The sequence below is a fragment of the Ascaphus truei genome, chromosome 1, assembly GCF_040206685.1.
Source record: "Ascaphus truei isolate aAscTru1 chromosome 1, aAscTru1.hap1, whole genome shotgun sequence".
NCBI classification, from domain to species: Eukaryota; Metazoa; Chordata; class Amphibia; order Anura; family Ascaphidae; genus Ascaphus; species Ascaphus truei.
In genome coordinates, this window is record NC_134483.1 from 96571891 (window position 1) to 96591403 (window position 19513).

At 48.0% G+C, this 19513-nt stretch overlaps 1 protein-coding gene across 1 annotated transcript in view; it reads left to right on the top strand.

The window, feature by feature from the left end:
* Positions 1-19513, top strand: part of ATG10 (autophagy related 10) — a 245121-nt gene that overhangs the window by 102906 nt on the left and 122702 nt on the right. The window contains exon 4 of the mRNA XM_075592477.1: positions 17276-17414. Coding sequence (XP_075448592.1) covers positions 17276-17414 — 139 coding nt within the window. The remainder of the gene's footprint in view (positions 1-17275; positions 17415-19513) is intronic.

The following is a 19513-nucleotide window of genomic DNA, read 5'->3' on the forward strand; positions in this document are numbered from 1 at the left end:
CCCCCCCCCCCTCCGGTGTTCCCGCTGCCCGCGCGGGTCACGTAGTGGCCGGGGTGTTTCTCGCCCCCCCCCCCCCCTCCGGTGTTCCCGCTGCCCGCGCGGGTCACGTAGTGGCCGGGGTGTTTCTCGCCCCCCCCCCCCCCCCTCCGGTGTTCACGCTACCAGCGCGAGTCACGTAGTGGCCGGGGTGTTTCTTCGCCCCCTCCCTCTCCTGTGTTCCCGCTGCCCGCGCGGGTCTGCAGATGTTGCAGTTGCCGGTGATTCTCTCCCCTCGGTGCTCCCGTTGCTCGCGCGGGGCGGGAGGAAGTAGCGGGGTGTTTCTCCCCTCCGGTGCACGTCCCTTCCCGTGTGTGTGTATGGGTATGAGAGAGAGATTGAGAGAGTGTGTGTGTGAGTGTGTGTGTGTGTGTGTGTGTGAATATGTGTGTATGGGAGAGAGAGATTGTGTGTGTGTGTGTGTGTGTGTGTGTATGTGTGTGTGTGTGTGTGTGTGCGCGCGTGCGCGCGCGCGCGAGAGAGATGGAGTGTTTGTGTGTGTGTATGGGTATGAGAGAGAATGTGTGTGTGCAGGACACCAGAGGTAACCCCCCAGTCAGTCACCCCCCCACCCCCCCAGTCAGTCACCCCCCCACCCCCCCAGTCAGTCACCCCCCCACCCCCCCAGTCAGTCAGTCACCCCCCCACTCAGTCAGTCACCCCCCCACTCAGTCAGTCACTCCCCCACCCCCCCCACTCAGTCAGTCACCCCCCCACCCAGTCACCCAGTAAGTCACCTCACCCCCCCACCCAGTCAGTCACCCCACTCCCCCAGTCAGTCAAAAGTCACCCTGTCAGTCATCCAACCCCCCCACCCAGTCACCAAGTCAGTCATCCCACCCCCCCACCCAGTCACCAAGTCAGTCATCCCACCCCCCCACCCAGTCACCAAGTCAGTCATCCCACCCCCCCACCCAGTCACCAAGTCAGTCATCCCACCCCCCCACCCAGTCACCAAGTCAGTCATCCCACCCCCCCACCCAGTCACCAAGTCAGTCATCCCACCCCCCCACCCAGTCACCAAGTCAGTCATCCCACCCCCCCACCCAGTCACCAAGTCAGTCATCCCACCCCCCCACCCAGTCACCAAGTCAGTCAAAAGTCACCAAGTCAGTCATCCCACCACCCCACCCAGTCACCAAGTCAGTCATCCCACCCCCCCACCCAGTCAGTCATCTCACCCCCCCACCCAGTCAGTCTTCCCCCCCACCCAGTCAGTCTTCCCCCCCACCCAGTCAGTCTTCCCCCCCACCCAGTCAGTCATCCCCCCCACCCAGTCAGTCTTCCCCTCACCCAGTCAGTCTTCCCCTCACCCAGTCAGTCTTCCCCTCACCCAGTCAGTCTTCCCCTCACCCAGTCAGTCTTCCCCCCACCCAGTCAGTCCACCCCCCACCCAGTCAGTCATCCCCCCCACTCAGTCAGTCTTCCCCCCACCCAGTCAGTCCACCCCCCACCCAGTCAGTCACCCAGTCAGTCAAAGTCACCCAGTCAGTCATCCCACCCCCCCACCCCCCAGTCAGTCAGTTACCCCCCCCCAGTCAGTCAGTTGCCTCCCCCCCGTCAGTCAGTTACCCCCGTCTCTCCCCCCTCTCTCTCTCCCCCCTGTCTCTCTCCCCCCTGTCTCTCTCCCCCCTCTCTGTCTCTCTCCCCCCCCTCTCTCTCCCCCCTCTCTCTCTCCACCCCCTCTCTGTCTCTCCACCCCCTCTCTGTCTCTCTCTCTCCCCTCTGTCTCTCTCTCCCCCTCTGTCTCTCTCTCTCCCCTCTCTGTGTCTCTCTCTCTCCTCTCTGTCTCTCTCTCTCCCCTCTCTGTCTCTCTCTCCCCCCTCTCTGTCTCTCTCTCTCCCCCCTCTCTGTCTCTCTCTCTCCCCCCTCTCTGTCTCTCTCCCCCTTCTCTGTCTCTCTCCCCCTTCTCTGTCTTTCCCCTCTGTCTTTCCCCTCTCTGTCTTTCCCCTCTCTGTCTCTCCCCTCTCTGTCTTTCCCCTCTCTGTCTCTCCCCTCTCTGTCTTTCCCCTCTCTCTCTCCCCCCTCTCTGTCTTTCCCCTCTCTGTCTTTCCCCTCTCTGTCTTTCCCCTCTCTGTCTCTCCCCTCTCTGTCTCTGTCCCCTCTCTGTCTCTGTCCCCTCTCTGTCTCTGTCCCCTCTCTGCCTCTGTCCCCTCTCTGCCTCTGTCCCCTCTCTGCCTCTGTCCCCTCTCTGCCTCTCTCCCCTCTCTGCCTCTCTCCCCTCTCTGCCTCTCTCCCCTCTCTGCCTCTCTCCCCTCTCTGCCTCTCTCCCCTCTCTGCCTCTCTCCCCTCTCTGTCTCTCTCCCCTCTCTGTCTCTCTCCCCTCTCTGTCTCTCTCCCCTCTCTGTCTCTCTCCCCTCTCTGTCTCTCTCCCCTCTCTGTCTCTCTCCCCTCTCTGTCTCTCTGACGCTCTGCCTCACACTCTGGATCTGGATATCTTATTTACCCTGTGTATCTTAACTGCCCTATACTACACCGAAATAACCTATATTCTGCTTTCTTCCAGATCTGACTCAAGCTTCACACGGGAGACTTTGGAACCCCCCCTAACCCAGAAGACAGGTAGGAAACACATCCCCTCCAATGTAAAACATTGCGGGAATTAGGGTACCTGGACATTGAGGGACTGCGGATCAGGTAAGATCCCAGGCGGGATTGCTGCTTTAAATATTGTGAAGCGGGGGCATCCAGACACTGGTTAAGGGGTGCAGGAAACTAGTCATTCATTTCTGGCTTTTTTTTCTAGATCCGACATTTATACACACATACACTCAATCTCACACACACATACACACACACACACATACACACACACACACATACACACACACGTAACAAGGACTAATTGTAGTATAATGTAATACAATAAATAAACTTATGTCAAAAACGAATGTTCTTATTCGGGAATTTATTCAATTTATTTTATTTATGTATTTTTTTTTAAGGCGGGGTTGGGGGCGGGACTAGGGGCGGGGTTGGGGGCGGGATTAGGTGGCGAGTAGATTTTTTGGTTCGGCGAGTAGATTTTTGGGTGATTTGTCAAGCACTGTATATATATATATATATATATATATATGTAACGGGTATTCCACCCCACCCAATCTCATATGTAGTGTGGGTGAGTAGAACATGTAGTGTGGGTGAGTAGAACATGTAGTGTTACCGGTGTGGTGCGTATACCTGCAGGCTCACAGGAGGTCTGAGCCTCCGCTAATGAGAGCCTGGGGTGAATCCTCTGGAACGGATCTTCGTTTACAGCGCCTCCACCTATGTAGGATTCTATGGAAATGTAGAATGACCCTACATAGGAACCCAATCAGAAACCACACACACAGTGATTATAATAACTAAGGGCTTTACTACGAACATAGAGAATATCATAATCATTTACATAACCTCATAGCCTGTGTCCTCTCACGAGAAGACACTACCCATGACGTCTCGCAGGACGTTTCCCCCACACTAGGTGATCCCACCCAGTGTCCAGTGAAACCCCCACACCCAATGTCCCGTACTCCTACGGAGATAGTCAATGGGTGACTGCGCAGTCACTAAAACCTCTAGGCCTGTTGGTGCACATGTGATGACATAATACCTTCCGAGCACTCCGGTGCTCGGGTCAGCAACAAGCTTCTCAAAGGGTCAGACGTGCGATGCATCCGTCTGATCCTATCCAGGTGATATTCTCCAGGAACCCCAACGAGGGTCCCACCGCTTCACGGGAACACAACCGTCTCTCGGTAACACACCGTCTCACGGGAACAGCAGCCGCCGCTATCCCTATCTATCCCTAACTAACCCTAAAGTGACAGGAACCCTAACCTAGGGCCTGTCCCTGATGAACCGCAACCTGAGGTGACTTGGGGGAAACTCCTAGGGCCTGCGGGGTTAATAACCTGCCCCACTCTCCTAGTTACCCAAGTCCCTAATCCTCCCTATACTAGCTACTCGCTACTCCTAACAGCTTGCAGCAGACACACCGCTCTCACTGTCAGCCTGCAGACATTCACACACGCTGCACACACTGCGCCCAGCACATGCAGCGACACACACACAGCTGGCAATCGTACACAGCCACCTGGATCCCGCAGCAAATCATCCACTGCACACACGCTGTGCCTATTTGCCAGTGCGCACAGCACTCCCCGCTGTGGCACTGCCAAACCTGCACCTTACACACACTAAGGGTGACCTCCCTATCTAGGGCTGTCCCTTTTCAGTTACCCACTACCCTGGTGGGGAGTTGGGGCCTACCTGGAGGGTGTGGGTACCTATCTGGATGCAGGAGCTGCACTCACTCCCTGCATCCTTCCTTCTCCTTCAGCTCCGCTGCTCCAACTAACTAACTCATGCAAAGCCCGGGAAATGTATCTCTTTTCCCGGGCTGAGCTTCCTCTAGCCCTATTGGCCACTATCAGGCACCTGGTGCCTGTCTCCCTATGCCTCCTGGGAATTGTAGTTCCCAGGGGGCTGCTACACCATTGGGGCCGCGTGCGCGCTTCTCCCGCGCATGCGCGAACGCCTAATGGCCGCCTCAAGCTCTCCCTATGCTTCCCTACCCTCGCGCGACCTCCTAAGAGCTGCCTTAGCTCCCTACCCCTATCTGCGCATGCGCGACCTATCTGGGGCTCTCCTGCCCTCGCGCGATCACTGCGCATGTGCGGGTCTCTCCGCAATGGCGGCGCCCTATCCGCCCGGCTCCGGGAGCGCCGGGAGCCCTGAGATGCGCGTGCGGCCTTGGCAACCGGCTGCACGCGTCCCCGGCAACCCCCGAGCCGGGACCTGACCGCCCTCTGCCCTGCCACTGCCGAACGGAGCCGCCATTGGACGCGGCGGCTCCCGCGATCGGCAGCCAAGTGAGGGGGGTGCGGTAGCGCTGGGGAGACCTGGCTACACTCTCCCCCTGGTGAAACACCCAACGCCCTCGCTTGGGGAACGACATAGCATGGTACAATTTCACATACTGAAAAATGGCATGGCAATTCCCGTACACTTAACAGATCGGCTGCAACATCCTCAAAACATGGCCTAATTGGTACACTTTCACACAATGAAAAATTACAGGGCATATCACACCAATTAATACCCGAGACGGGCTGAGACCATTTGTGGGGCGCCCTGAACTGATCATGTGGGGGTACCTCACTTTTGCGTCCGTGAGCCTCCCCGGGGTGAATCTCTCGGAGAGCACACCCTAAAGCGACAGCTACTGGCTCTTCGCTACTTCCTCCCCCTGGTGGAAGGAGTAGCACAACGTCTTTTAAGCAGGACTTTACCCGGTCATCCGCGGAAGGGATGCGGTAGACCAGGAGGCCAGGACCTTTCCCGCGGTCCACTACCTGAGGAATGGGGCGCTCCTTTTTGAGCTTAAAGGAGGCCAGTCTCCCTGGATCTTCCTTTACACAGTCTTTGTCCCTACGGACTTGCGAGGCTTCCACTGAGAAGCGAGCACTGGGCAATGTCTCGGTTTCACCTGGCAGGGGGGAAAAAGTAGACACCTTACCCCTGCGGTGATTCACGGTGGCTAACAGGTCCTCGGGGACGCTGTCAGTTCCCACCTTGGTGGTATCGGGACCTGCCCCCGGCACTTCTGGGGCAGTCCACTTACGCGCTGAAAACTCGGGAGCGTTGGATCCCAGTCCTGGGACCACTTGTGTCGGAGCACACGGGCTCACACTCCGCTCAGGAACCGTAGCTTTGGCTTTCTTCACGGCCACCTCCATCGGAGTCTGTGGGGAACAAGGGGGTTCCTTACCACTCGGCTGGCTGACGATGGGCTTCTCTTCTTCCGGAAGGATCGGCGGTAGACACTGGTCCACTCTCTTCTCTGGACTGCTACCTTCTAATGAGGACACCTCCACCAGGACGCGATGCAGAGGGGAGCCCTTCGCCCGGGCGACCAGACTTAAGGAGCCATCGTGCTCCGCGGTCACCTGGAGGCTCACCCCCAACACCCCTGGGGCAGTCAACTCACCCTTGTCGGCGTTAGGTACTGGTCCCCATTCTAGGACCGATGGTACCTCTGTAGAAGGTCGGACTGACCATAGTAGGGCACACGGGCCCACAGCAGGGTCCGCAACATCGGAAGACACCTCTTCCAGGGTACACGGACCCACAGCAGACTCTGTATCCTCTGCATTACCACTGGGGTGGTTCGCCGGTAGGCGCATCGCCACCGATGGGACTTCCACCTTTTCCCCGGAGGATATCACGACAGGACCCTCCGCAAGGTAGTCACCAGATTCTCCTGAAATACAGCCAGTGGTTGTGGGTACGAAGCTGGCGTGTTCCGGTACCTCCACTGCAGCCGCACTCTTCTCTGCCAAGGGTTCACTTAGCTCCTTAGCTGGCTCTGTAGGCTGGGGTACAATAGGCATCAAGAAAATTGCACCGCAACAATCACATTGAGGTTCCCACGCCAGTGCTCCCCTAGAACAGTCACAGGTGGGGCTAAAGCATTGTGTACACGGCTCCCCATCTACCTCGGTGATCCTGAAGTCTAGTGGCACTTGGGACATGACGGCTCCCTCGTCATAGGCTTCTTGCAAGCAGGGGCACAGTAGCATAAGGAGATCTATTCCTGGCGCTCGCCAGGGCACATACACATTAGGGTGTATCCCCTGACAGTCTATCTCATCCTCATGCATCATCTCATCCTCAGAGATCAGAGTGTCTATCACAGCGTCCACGTATGGTTGAAGATAACCGTGCTTGCTCCCCCTGGTGGAATCTAAAGGAAGGGCACTTTTTACTGGGGAGTGGTTTTCGCTCTGCCCTGAGTCACTCACATCACAGGGGAGGGGCTCTGATTTTCGCGCCAAACCCGGACAGAATGTTGCGACATCTTTCTGTGCCGGCTTGCAGTCAGCAGCACGTGCGCTCTCCTGATTTGGCGGGAGACGCCATTTTGCTGGGTCGGCATAGACTAGGGGGTACCCTTCTGAGGGGCCCCCGGGCATGAACAGCGCGGATGGTGCCTCTGCCAGGCATATATCCTCAGTGTGAGTCACTACAAACAGAATGTTTTTCCATGTGGACGTGGGATCTTGTTCCTCCTCTAAGACACATGCCCACGGCCACCCAGGAATTTTACACATATACTCCCGGACTTTAACCGCGGGTATAAGAGCGGGAATGCCTCCTACCGCCACTACCTGGCCAGGCTCCATATACTGCCTCAACGCCCAGGCAAGGACCTCGTCTCCGGACTTTATAAACATAGCGACAAAAATAGGAACGGGACAATTTAGAAAAAAATATGGACAGGGCACCCCAGGTGGTATCTCAGCAGCGCCTCCAAATGTAACGGGTATTCCACCCCACCCAATCTCATATGTAGTGTGGGTGAGTAGAACATGTAGTGTTACCGGTGTGGTGCGTATACCTGCAGGCTCACAGGAGGTCTGAGCCTCCGCTAATGAGAGCCTGGGGTGAATCCTCTGGAACGGATCTTCGTTTACAGCGCCTCCACCTATGTAGGATTCTATGGAAATGTAGAATGACCCTACATAGGAACCCAATCAGAAACCACACACACAGTGATTATAATAACTAAGGGCTTTACTACGAACATAGAGAATATCATAATCATTTACATAACCTCATAGCCTGTGTCCTCTCACGAGGAGACACTACCCGTGACGTCTCGCAGGACGTTTCCCCCACACTAGGTGATCCCACCCAGTGTCCAGTGAAACCCCCACACCCAATGTCCCGTACTCCTACGGAGATAGTCAATGGGTGACTGCGCAGTCACTAAAACCTCTAGGCCTGTTGGTGCACATGTGATGACATAATACCTTCCGAGCACTCCGGTGCTCGGGTCAGCAACAAGCTTCTCAAAGGGTCAGACGTGCGATGCATCCGTCTGATCCTATCCAGGTGATATTCTCCAGGAACCCCAACGAGGGTCCCACCGCTTCACGGGAACACAACCGTCTCTCGGTAACACACCGTCTCACGGGAACAGCAGCCGCCGCTATCCCTATCTATCCCTAACTAACCCTAAAGTGACAGGAACCCTAACCTAGGGCCTGTCCCAGATGAACCGCAACCTGAGGTGACTTGGGGGAAACTCCTAGGGCCTGCGGGGTTAATAACCTGCCCCACTCTCCTAGTTACCCAAGTCCCTAATCCTCCCTATACTAGCTACTCGCTACTCCTAACAGCCTGCAGCAGACACACCGCTCTCACTGTCAGCCTGCAGACATTCACACACGCTGCACACACTGCGCCCAGCACATGCAGCGACACACACACAGCTGGCAATCGTACACAGCCACCTGGGTCCCGCAGCAAATCATCCACTGCACACACGCTGTGCCTATTTGCCAGTGCGCACAGCACTCCCCGCTGTGGCACTGCCAAACCTGCACCTTACACACACTAAGGGTGACCTCCCTATCTAGGGCCGTCCCTTTTCAGTTACCCACTACCCTGGTGGGGAGTTGGGGCCTACCTGGAGGGTGTGGGTACCTATCTGGATGCAGGAGCTGCACTCACTCCCTGCATCCTTCCTTCCCCTTCAGCTCCGCTGCTCCAACTAACTAACTCATGCAAAGCCCGGGAAATGTATCTCTTTTCCCGGGCTGAGCTTCCTCTAGCCCTATTGGCCACTATCAGGCACCTGGTGCCTGTCTCCCTATGCCTCCTGGGAATTGTAGTTCCCAGGGGGCTGCTACACCATTGGGGCCGCGTGCGCGCTTCTCCCGCGCATGCGCGAACGCCTAATGGCCGCCTCAAGCTCTCCCTATGCTTCCCTACCCTCGCGCGACCTTATAAGAGCTGCCTTAGCTCCCTACCCCTATCTGCGCATGCGCGACCTATCTGGGGCTCTCCTGCCCTCGCGCGATCACTGCGCATGTGCGGGTCTCTCCGCAATGGCGGCGCCCTATCCGCCCGGCTCCGGGAGCGCCGGGAGCCCTGAGATGCGCGTGCGGCCTTGGCAACCGGCCGCACGCGTCCCCGGCAACCCCCGAGCCGGGACCTGACCGCCCTCTCCCCTGCCACTGCCGAACGGAGCCGCCATTGGACGCGGCGGCTTCCGCGATCGGCAGCCAAGTGAGGGGGGTGCGGTAGCGCTGGGGAGACCTGGCTACATATATATATATATGTAACAAGTGTTCCTTACCAGGCAGACCAGAGAATCCAAGACCACGCAGCAAGAAAGGAGACAGCACTCAAAGTAACGAGCAATCCCTTGAGAAAGGTCCTGTTGTAAGGACCGAAACGTCGGTCGATTGTGCCTGTCTTCAATACATCTGTTGGATGTTACTTTGAGTGTGGTCTCCTTTCATGCTGCATGGTCTTGGATTCTCTGGTCTGCCTGGTACGGAACACTTGTTACTTATCCATTTTTTATGGGACAAGCACCTACCTTCAATATCTATATATATAGTGGTCGACAAATCACCAAAAAATCTACTCGCCGAACAAAAAAAATCTACTCGCCACCTAGTACCACACGTGTGCTGCTTGGGCCAATAGGAGCACGCCACGATGTTGAATCCACTCGCCCGGGGCGTGCAAAAGTATAGGTTTGTCGAACACTGTATATATATATATATATATATATATATATATATATATATATATATATATATATATATATATACTTTGATGACTCTTTTCTAATGTAAAGAATTCTAATCTAGCTAGCCTCTCCTCATAAATCAAATTATCCATCCCCTTTAGTAATTTGGTGGCTCTTCTCTGCACTTTTTCTTGTTCTATAATGTCTTTTTATGGAGTGGTGCCTCACACTGTACTCCATATTCAAGGTGTAGTCTTACTAATGTTTTATAGATGGGTATATTTATGTTTACTTCCCTTCTATCCATTCCCTGTTTAATGCAAGTTAAGATCTTGTTTGCCTTTGCAGCTACTGCATGACTTTGGGCACTATTTTTAAGCCTGCTGTCTACAAGCACTCCTAAATCCCTCTCCATCAAGAATTCTCGTCATTTATCCCCATTTAATTTGTAAGTCGCCTGTTTGTTCTTGTTTTTCAAATGCATAACCTTGCATTTATTTGTATTAAACCTCACCTGAAATTTACCTGCCTTCCAGTCTATGCAAGTCCTTCTGGAGAGAAATTACATCCTGCTCTTATTCTACTACATTACACAATTTAGAGTCAGCAAAGATGGAAACATTGTTCTCTATGCCAACCTCAAGCCCATTAATAAACAAGTTAAAAAGCAGTGGCCCCGGTACCAATCCTTGAGGTACTCCACTCACAACTTTAGCCTAACCTGAAAAAGTTCCATTTACTACAACTCTCTGTTGTCTATCCTTCAACCAGTTATATTTAAAATATATTTAAAAATGCACATTTATATTATAAAAATTCAGCATTCACTGAATTAGTCAATGAAGGGATCAAACACCACCTCTATTCATGACCTGAGAATGTATGCTGTACTTTAGTTCAACTGCTTATTACAACCGGTGTTATGCAGTGATATTGGAGGATTGAGTAGTAGGTGTTTGTTTTCAATACACAAGCAAGTTGGTTCAGCGTTTTCCTGGGCTGCTTACAGATCTTGGTCAAATCACAATCTCATTGTGACTTCCCAGTATCAATGACTACTCGAATACGTTATTTCTTCGTAGAAACCATTTTATAAACTTCCTGTAATCCTTACCTCCATTTACAATGTCATTTCCTATGGTTGGCTGTTTTCTGCATTGTATTGTGTATTTTCTTTTTCTTGAAGAGTTTTCCTTGAATATAATACAATCCTGAACAGAACACTTTGCTTGTACAGTATTTTAAAATCAAACGTTAGCCAGCCAGCATAAAGTAAATAAAACATTCAACTTACCCCTGCCATCATGACGGGTGTCCTCATCAGCATACTCCAGGTCCATGTCTCCGTTGCCATTGGTAATTGATTGATACCGCTGGCCAGAGGGGACACCCGCGCGGGACCACCCAAGGACCCCCAAGGGTCCCCTAGACACCCACGGGAATCACCTGAGGACCACCAGACACCCGTGAGGCCCCCAGACACCCACGGGAACCACCCAGTGACACCAGCGGGGACCACCTGGAGGCCCCTCGGACACCTGTGGGGACCACCTGGAGACTCTCTCCTCTGACCTCGGGCATCAATCATGTGCAGAAAGTTTTTTAATGTTTTTATGTGGGGGCATTTTTAAATCATCATGTCACGTGACAGAGGGATTTAAATAATGGAAGAGATACTGGCACCCCATACCAGGGCCTGTAACTCGGGAAGCAGGGGCTCCCCAAGGCTGAAATCAATGCGGTTCATCTCAGGAGACCCACTGCTCCCGCACAATATTAATACAAATGACATTAAAGCAGCTTCATTACCTTAGTGGATATTTGGGTTTTAATATTAGTGTATTGTAGCACGGGGTCTCTGGAGCAGAACCGTGTTAATTTGAGGTCCGGGGGACCCCCTGCTTCCTGAGATACTGGCACCCTATAACGAGGCCTGTATCTACTATGCATTTAAATCCCACGGTAACGTGATGCGAGACATTTAAATGCATAGGGGATACCAGCACCCCATACCGGGGCCTGTATCTCGGGAAGCAGGGCGTCCCCAGACCTTAAATCAACGTGGTTCTGCTTCGGAGACACACTGCTACAATACACATTAGAGTTAAAATCTTGCAATCGCTGGTGAGATATGCACAGGCCACATTAATACACATCGCCGGGTGAGCCCTTTCGAGAGAGGCGAGCATCATGTCTCTGGCTACTCGCCAGTTTTGCACATTTTGCTATCACAGGTATTCGGAGCTTTCTGAATACCTGTGATAGCAACGCTGTCAAAACTGGCGGTGTAAACGGCACTGCAATTATAATTTTTTTATTTTATTATCAAGGCTACCAACATAGGCCTCATAATTAGATAATGTTTCACTGTGGGTTTTTTTTTTTCCTCTCTGAATTGATATAAACACAAGTATAGGATGAGTATCTCGGCCAACAAAATTTAGCATAGGTTGAACTGGATAAACATGTCTTTTTGTCAACCTACAGTACTTACTATATGTAACTAATAGCTGAACTGATTTTGTTGATAAAAACGCTACATATATTTGCTGGTTTCTTTTCATATGTCCCTTTATGGACTGTGTGTTAATATAAGTGTTCATTTTTATGTCATTACCCAGAGTCTCTGGCTGCAGTGGAAGCAATATGTTGTGTGATTATGTGGCACGGCAGGTTTGGGGGGTCTGTTTGAGACATATGAATGTACTTGTGTTCTTTGTCAGACATTACTGTATATTGCATATACATACTGTATATGTTTTTTTTTTAAATTACATTTTTATTGATCTTTTTCTCAAAAAAGAAAAGGGGGGGGGAATACAATGATACAGTATTACATATAATCTGCTGATACCACAATAGAAAGGGAGGGGATTAGGGGAAGGGTGAAGGGGACAACATTTGAAACAATATAACATAGTGTGCAATTGGTTAAATACAACATAGATCACTCTGTTCAGAATATTCTAATCTAAGTATGGGGATATACCTGCATATCGAAACCAAGGAGCCCACATCTCCGAAAATTGTGAAGTGCAACCGTTCAGGTAAACTGAGATATGAGAACTATATGCCAGATTTTATTGTTGTTTTGGTTTAAAGATGGGGGGGTGGGGGGGGCGATTGTTTCCAATTCTTGGTGATTGTGCACCTAGTCGCGTTTAAAATTTGGGAAACAACTTTAGTTTCTTTTTTGTTATAATTGGCCATTGGTTTTCCTAGTAATATATATACTGGATCCTGTGGGACTCTGTATATGTTTTAATTATTAATGAATTGTCAATTATATATATTTCTCAGCTGATTAGATAGATGAGGGTTTAAAATACCTACTGGAAAATGTCTAGAAAGAAATCCAAATGTGAAGGTTTGATAGACGTTAGTTGTCAATATATAATTACAATAACCAGGAAATAGATTACTACTTGTTCCACATATTGGTGGTCTGATATGTAGACAAGTCCGGTCACTTTAGATAATAGAGATTCTACAATTTTATAAAGAAGGTTACATAAATTATATTTATAGAGGATAAATACTGTAGCATTTTTGTATGAATACCACCTTTCTGCCATACACTCTCTACCTCGCTTCTCTTGAACTGTTAATGTCTGTAGGCATAAAGTAGCACTCCCCCATTTTTTCCCTGGAGATGAAAATAGTGCGATTTATCTCTGTGGAATGCCAGGTTCCTATCCTGTCAAAAATGGTGGATAAGAAAAAAACAGCAGCAGGGATTAAAACTTAAAAGCAAACATTGCAACAGCTGGATGGATAGATGGAAGTTCACTAAAAATGTTAACAATATTGTATGGTTACATGTGATGTTATTACAGTGCATTCTCAAGTTCTGTTTAGCATCGTCTGTTTTAATTGTACAGTAGGGGAATGATTTTTAAAAATTTCTATTCCGGCAAAATTGGTTCCTGATTTCAAGTCACATTTACAAATGCTAATATCTCCACAGAGACTCTGCACACTGGTTTGTGCTTATTCGCATTCAAAACTCATGGTATTCACTGGTAAATAATATCTTGCACAAATATGGAGGTGTCATGATATCATGAGATATTATGTAATTTGATCAATCTGGTGCTTTATGGGGTTAATGAGCTACAGTTTGAATTTAAAATACAATATATATTGGGTTGATGATTTTTTAGTGATAGCTTAAAAGGCATTCTCTGCAGGGTTTATGGGGCATGGCTAAGAAAGTATTTAAGAGTGTGTTTATTAAAAATGAGAACGTCTTGTCATCTCCTCTGCATAATAAGAGTTACAAATATGTAATCGCGTCACAGAATGGCATGTTCTGACATCTCATTCTGCATATTTAACAGGTACTGGGGGACAGACATTCATTTGTCGCTCTGGTTTAGGGATAAGATGGTCATGTTTAGTCTTGTCACGTCTGCTATGGGTGCATGACTGTATTACTGTAGCGCACGTGTGTAAGTATTACAGAAGTGAAATTAGGAGTATGTATCTACTGAGGCAACGTTTTAAAATGCCGGTTGTAAAGGTTTTTCTTTTACTCTGTCGTAAAACTGTAAATCTCACAGACGATTTATGACAGGGGGGGGTCTTATGTGGTTTCCATGGGGGGAAAAATAATATTTATGTCTGGGAAAAGATTATGATTTCAACAAAGGTGTATTTGGGACCAAATGGGATATCTCATCTCCTGCACCAGTGACCTCTCTGGGAGAAAACCTATAACATTTGGGTAGTGTACTGTATAGGGATTTCTATTTAATGTTTTATCCTTTTATTTTGAGAAACTTCTGCATTTTTTGTAATTGTACTGTATGTTCTTGTAATCCTTTTTTCTGTAACTTAAGCACTGTATTTTTATATATATTAAAAGATTTAATAAGTAATGCTTTGGGCTCTGAATGAGCTGTTGCACGCTCTGGAGAGAGTATTTATGTTTTCGGGCACATTTTGCTACAACAGATTTTTGTGTGTTAAAGTGCATGTTTTTTTCTATAATAGACAGGGACATGGGGCTCTGGCAAATATAAATTTGACATCTTATTGGCATTTGCCGGGTGGTGGAAGTGTATAGATATGATTGCAATTGAGTAAGGGGTTAATATGAACTAATTGGATGTACCTTGCGGAGGAGAAAGGTGAGTTGGCTAGAGCAGCCGTGTGTATTAACTGTGAGTTGTGTATTAACCCTTGTCCTGTAGAGGAAATATTGTCCATTTCAGGGACCTCTGCGGAGATGAAAAGTGGGGCCGCTTGCGAGTGGAGTATTAGCCCTTGTCCCGTATGCAGGTCACGTGCTCTCAGGTGTGCCGTACGTGACAGGAGGTTTTTGTGGTTACAGTACTTCAAATATCATTAAAAGTGTTTGCTGATCAGTACATTTCTAATTTAATGGCCCTCACCTGGGGTGTCATAAAATGTTATTCAACAAGAGAAGAAGAATATGAAGGAAACATCATATCTGAGGAAGCCAGAATAAAAAAATCTTGAGAATTTAGAAAAAAAGTAATCAAAACAATTGTAAGAAAAACAAGTGATACCAAAATGAAAGTTGCAAGTTCCTCTAACACAAAGTAGTACAGTGTGAATATGATTAAGGGAGTCAAGTAAATCAGCTTTAGGTGTCACAGTGCAAAAGAAAAGTGGAGAAGTAGTGTTCTAATTTGATTAGCTAAAGAAGTGATATTTTTTTTAATTACACCAAATAGAGAGAGGTTTTACATAAAGTAGCACTGGCACACACTAAAGTTTGGCCATTGTTGTTAACTACGTAGCTACTGATCATCCTGACATTTTTATTACGACTTGAGAAAGGATCATAGCGATCTGAAACGTTGCTGTTTGCTATAATATTTCCTGGTGTCTAAAAAAAAATTGCATAATAAACTGAGGTTTTTCACTTTTTTATACATTGCAGCTGTGGACTATTTTTATTTTTGGGATTATATTGTGTTAGAGGTTTTTTTGTTACCTCTGTCCTACCTGCACCAGTTATATCTTTTAATTTTTTGCATATCTCTCAATATCTCATATTATTTTAGCGTGTCCTATTTTTCTGTTTTGAAAATGTTGATGCCTAAGGATTAGATAGGGTTTAATGATGTAAAAGACCAATCAATTAAAAAATATATTGTAAGGGACATTGCAGGGTAATCAAGGGCAGGTGGTAATCCTATGTAACTGTATAATATTTCAGTTAATGGGTCAACTGTGTGGGCTCACTCAGGTTACTCTCCTCCCCATCATGTGATGTAGGATGACTATACAGAAGTGATTGCCACTCCCTTGTATGTCTTGTGACCAGTGACTATAGAGAGTATACATGGTGTATATATCATTCCATCCTATGTTCTAGAAGCAGGTTCTTCAGGTTTCTGACTGGGGTCCTCCACATGAGTCCTGTAAATAGATTTTTCTGTACAGCTAAGTGTATAAAGATGTGTCTTGTTACCGTTGAATGTTTTCAGTTAGAAATGGGCTCATTAAGTGCCAGTAGTAAGGGTCCAAGATTGTCCTCACTATTGAAAAGGAGGAAGCATGCTCTTGACAGGAGTTCTCGGCATAGTAACTCCGGAGTATGTTTGAAATGGAAGATTCCTATTGCAATTCCAGTTGTTATATTCAAGTATCCACAGCTAGCCTGCACTTTCCAAGCACTCTGCAAAGGCCTGAGAGACTGAGCAGTGCCTATGTATATAGTAGAATCTGATGTAACCTCCTTTAGACCCAGGTAAAAGGAGGGTTGCACCTACAGATGCAGCGGCCATTATTCGAACATATCACGGAGCCGTTTTCGTGTGCGCTGCTGTACTCCACGCGGCCAATCACGCGGTTGATTTGTTTGAATTTCATGGATCCCGATTTCTTTGAGTGCAATTCTTCGCATTTCCGCGTTTCCGGGGCAGAAATTAATGAATTGTAATGTATACAGTACACTACTGTGTCAATTTGCAGGTGTTTAAAAACTAGAACACTAAAATGCAATTTTCTGCACTCGATAAAACACGAGTCAACACGCGGTAATGACGCGCCATGACATGGGTATTCCGAGGTATTCAACGCGTGATATGTTCGAATAACGTCTGCTGCATATGTAAGAAAGTAAGTGTCAACACCTGTAATTAGGCAAATGTCATTGATGATATTTTGGCGCTTGTTACTCACGTGGTCTAGAAACCAAGGCTTTTGAAAGCTTCTTTTTATGTGGAAAACATAATATAGCAGGGCTAATTACGTAATGTACTCTGTTAGAGAGGCATACTGCTTTGCCTGGACCCTTAACAATGCTTTGGGTGCAGCTTTATCCTCTTCCCCCTTTTGCTCTACGGAGCTGAACTGGAGGAATGGGGAAAACCACTTGTGCAAAACTACCAAATTCTTAAAACTTAAGTTGACAGAAAGTGACGTTTGGTTTAAAAAAATGTAGGGATCATGTTCTTTCATCACAGTATCCAAGAAAGATTCCTGAGTTAGGCAGTTGAAGTGAATTCATCTCTACCCTAAGTATGTGCTAGGAGTAGGAATGTTTTAGTTTCCTCCACATTGGTTACCCAATAGAATTAACCAAGCTGATTAAGGTTCGGAGTAAGTGGCACTGCTGCTTTAACAGGTGTGCCCCTGCATTGTTTGACCTATTGAACTGTGGAGAAAATATCTCTCACTGATGCAAATCTTACGACATTTCATTAGTTGGTGCATCTGTTTGTTTTTTAGGCTATTCATGAGGAAGATGTGGATGACGCTCTTGCTGCCAGGGTTGCTCTAGATGCAGAAGCGATTCACTATGAGTACCACGTCTTGTACTCCATCAGTTACCAGGCTCCTGTGCTCTACTTTAGGGCAAGCTTATTAGGTAAGATACTACAAGCTACATTATTATTATTTCTCCTTGATTTAGTTCTGTTGTGAATATATTTTGCCATAAAACATTCTGCTTTATGGTACAAGGATATTGAAGGCAGTTAAATATGAATGCTGAGAAGCTTGGGATTTTATTTCAATATCTGGGTTGCTTTGGTTCAATGCACACAGCCACCAGTGGTTAATTGTATAATATGCCTTGACCTATATTTGTAGTATTCAACCTTTTGTTGGTCAGGGAACCCCAGAATTCGATTGTGAAATTCTGGGGAACCCCAACCCTCGCCCCTGTCGCCGCCCATCTCTCTCCCCCCTCACCTGCGCGCTGACACACACACACACACACACACACACACACACACAGTCCCCCTTTCACTTACACACATACTCCCCCTCTCACTTACACACACTTACTCTCCCTGTCTCACTTACACACAAACACACACACACACACACTCCCTTTCTCCCCCCTGCTGATATAGAGAGCAGATCCTTCCTCCCCCTCATGTCATCTGGAATTTGACTCGACTTCCGACAGGGAGAGGAAGGATCGCAGTGACTGGGCGGCTGCTGCTGAGTTTGGGAGCCACGGGTCACTGCTATGTGGTGTGCTGCTGCACCGCCTGGCCTGGGACAGCATGGGAGTGTTGTTCCAGCTTTCCCCCTTCCGCCAGGGGGCTGCAGAACCCCTGAGGGGTGCTCGTGGAATGCCGGTGTTCTGCGGGGCCCCGGTTGAAAATCACTGACCTATATTATTGAGATATTAACACATTATTTATATACAATCCTCTTACAAATGCTGAAAATGTAATCAACTTCAGTGTGGAACTTGATCAGGATACTCATGCAAGACTTTATTAAGTTCATCCATATTTCCTTCTCTTTCAAAGTTTCCATAAGATAACAAGTTTACAAATTACATGAGGCAGATACGACCAGATATCAAAACAAATCACCCAACACCACTGAAAGCATCAAAGAAATTTAGCATGTGGACCAAAGAGTACTAAGAGGTTCACCAGCAAAGGGAGATGCAGTCCTAGATTCCAGGAGATGCTACAGATTGGAACACAGAGGAAGGCCTCCGCTCTGCCAATATAATGTACTCTATAAACACGTACTAGTGGGGTGCCTAGGGAAGGTGGACTATGAGCATATACAAGAGAAAAGAATCCCTAATATGTGCACTCAACCTCTACTAAAATAAATAATAATATACATTTTAATTATATCATGTTAATCAAAAGAGAGACAAAGAGACATGAAATATACTTAGCTAAAACCTAATTGACGTTATGTATCGGACAGGGTCCTATCTTGGATCCTTATAATGACATAATTCGGAATCCCAGAATTATGCATACAAGTAACAGTGATACACAGGTATATATGTTGGTATCTGTGCTCTATATCCTATGTTTATCCTACACTAAGCGTGTGATGAACTAGTAGGTAGCTTGTGCTTGGCAAATAAACGCCAGGAATAAAGGTGCAAACCAACTAAGCCCAAGAGAATTGGTGAAAAGTAAGTACATTTCTATCTATATAATATATACAATACACCTCCGATAAGGGTGAGTAAAAAATGTGCAGTTATTAAAGGCTACCTACAAGTTCCCATATGGTATGGTTAAGAATATCAACATTTGATAGCTGTATAAGGGGCGGCAGTTGTTAAACACCCCCCTATAGAACATCGTCTGATCAGTTCTTGCTGTATAATAATAGCCTGATATATATCCCTGGCGATATACAGGGTGCCAGCTACAAAGTACTACTTGGTCCGAGTGGATAATAGAGTACTCTGACTGACACTAGTGGCTGCCTCAGAGGGCCGACATCTTCGTTTAGCTGGCTATAGTTGTAACTTAGTAATTGTGCATCACTCGAGGGAGACGCCGATACTCGCCGAAACCTCGCATTTCGGTCGCGTCAATGACGTCACAGTATTCGCGTCATCTACACCCGACGCACGTTTCTTTCCCATGGGAACTTCTTCGGGGGTGGGCGTTGCCAAGATTCCTCCTGCCTTTTATATACCATGGTTGACCCGTCTCAGTATTCTAAGTCAGGTACCGGAGCAGGAAGAAT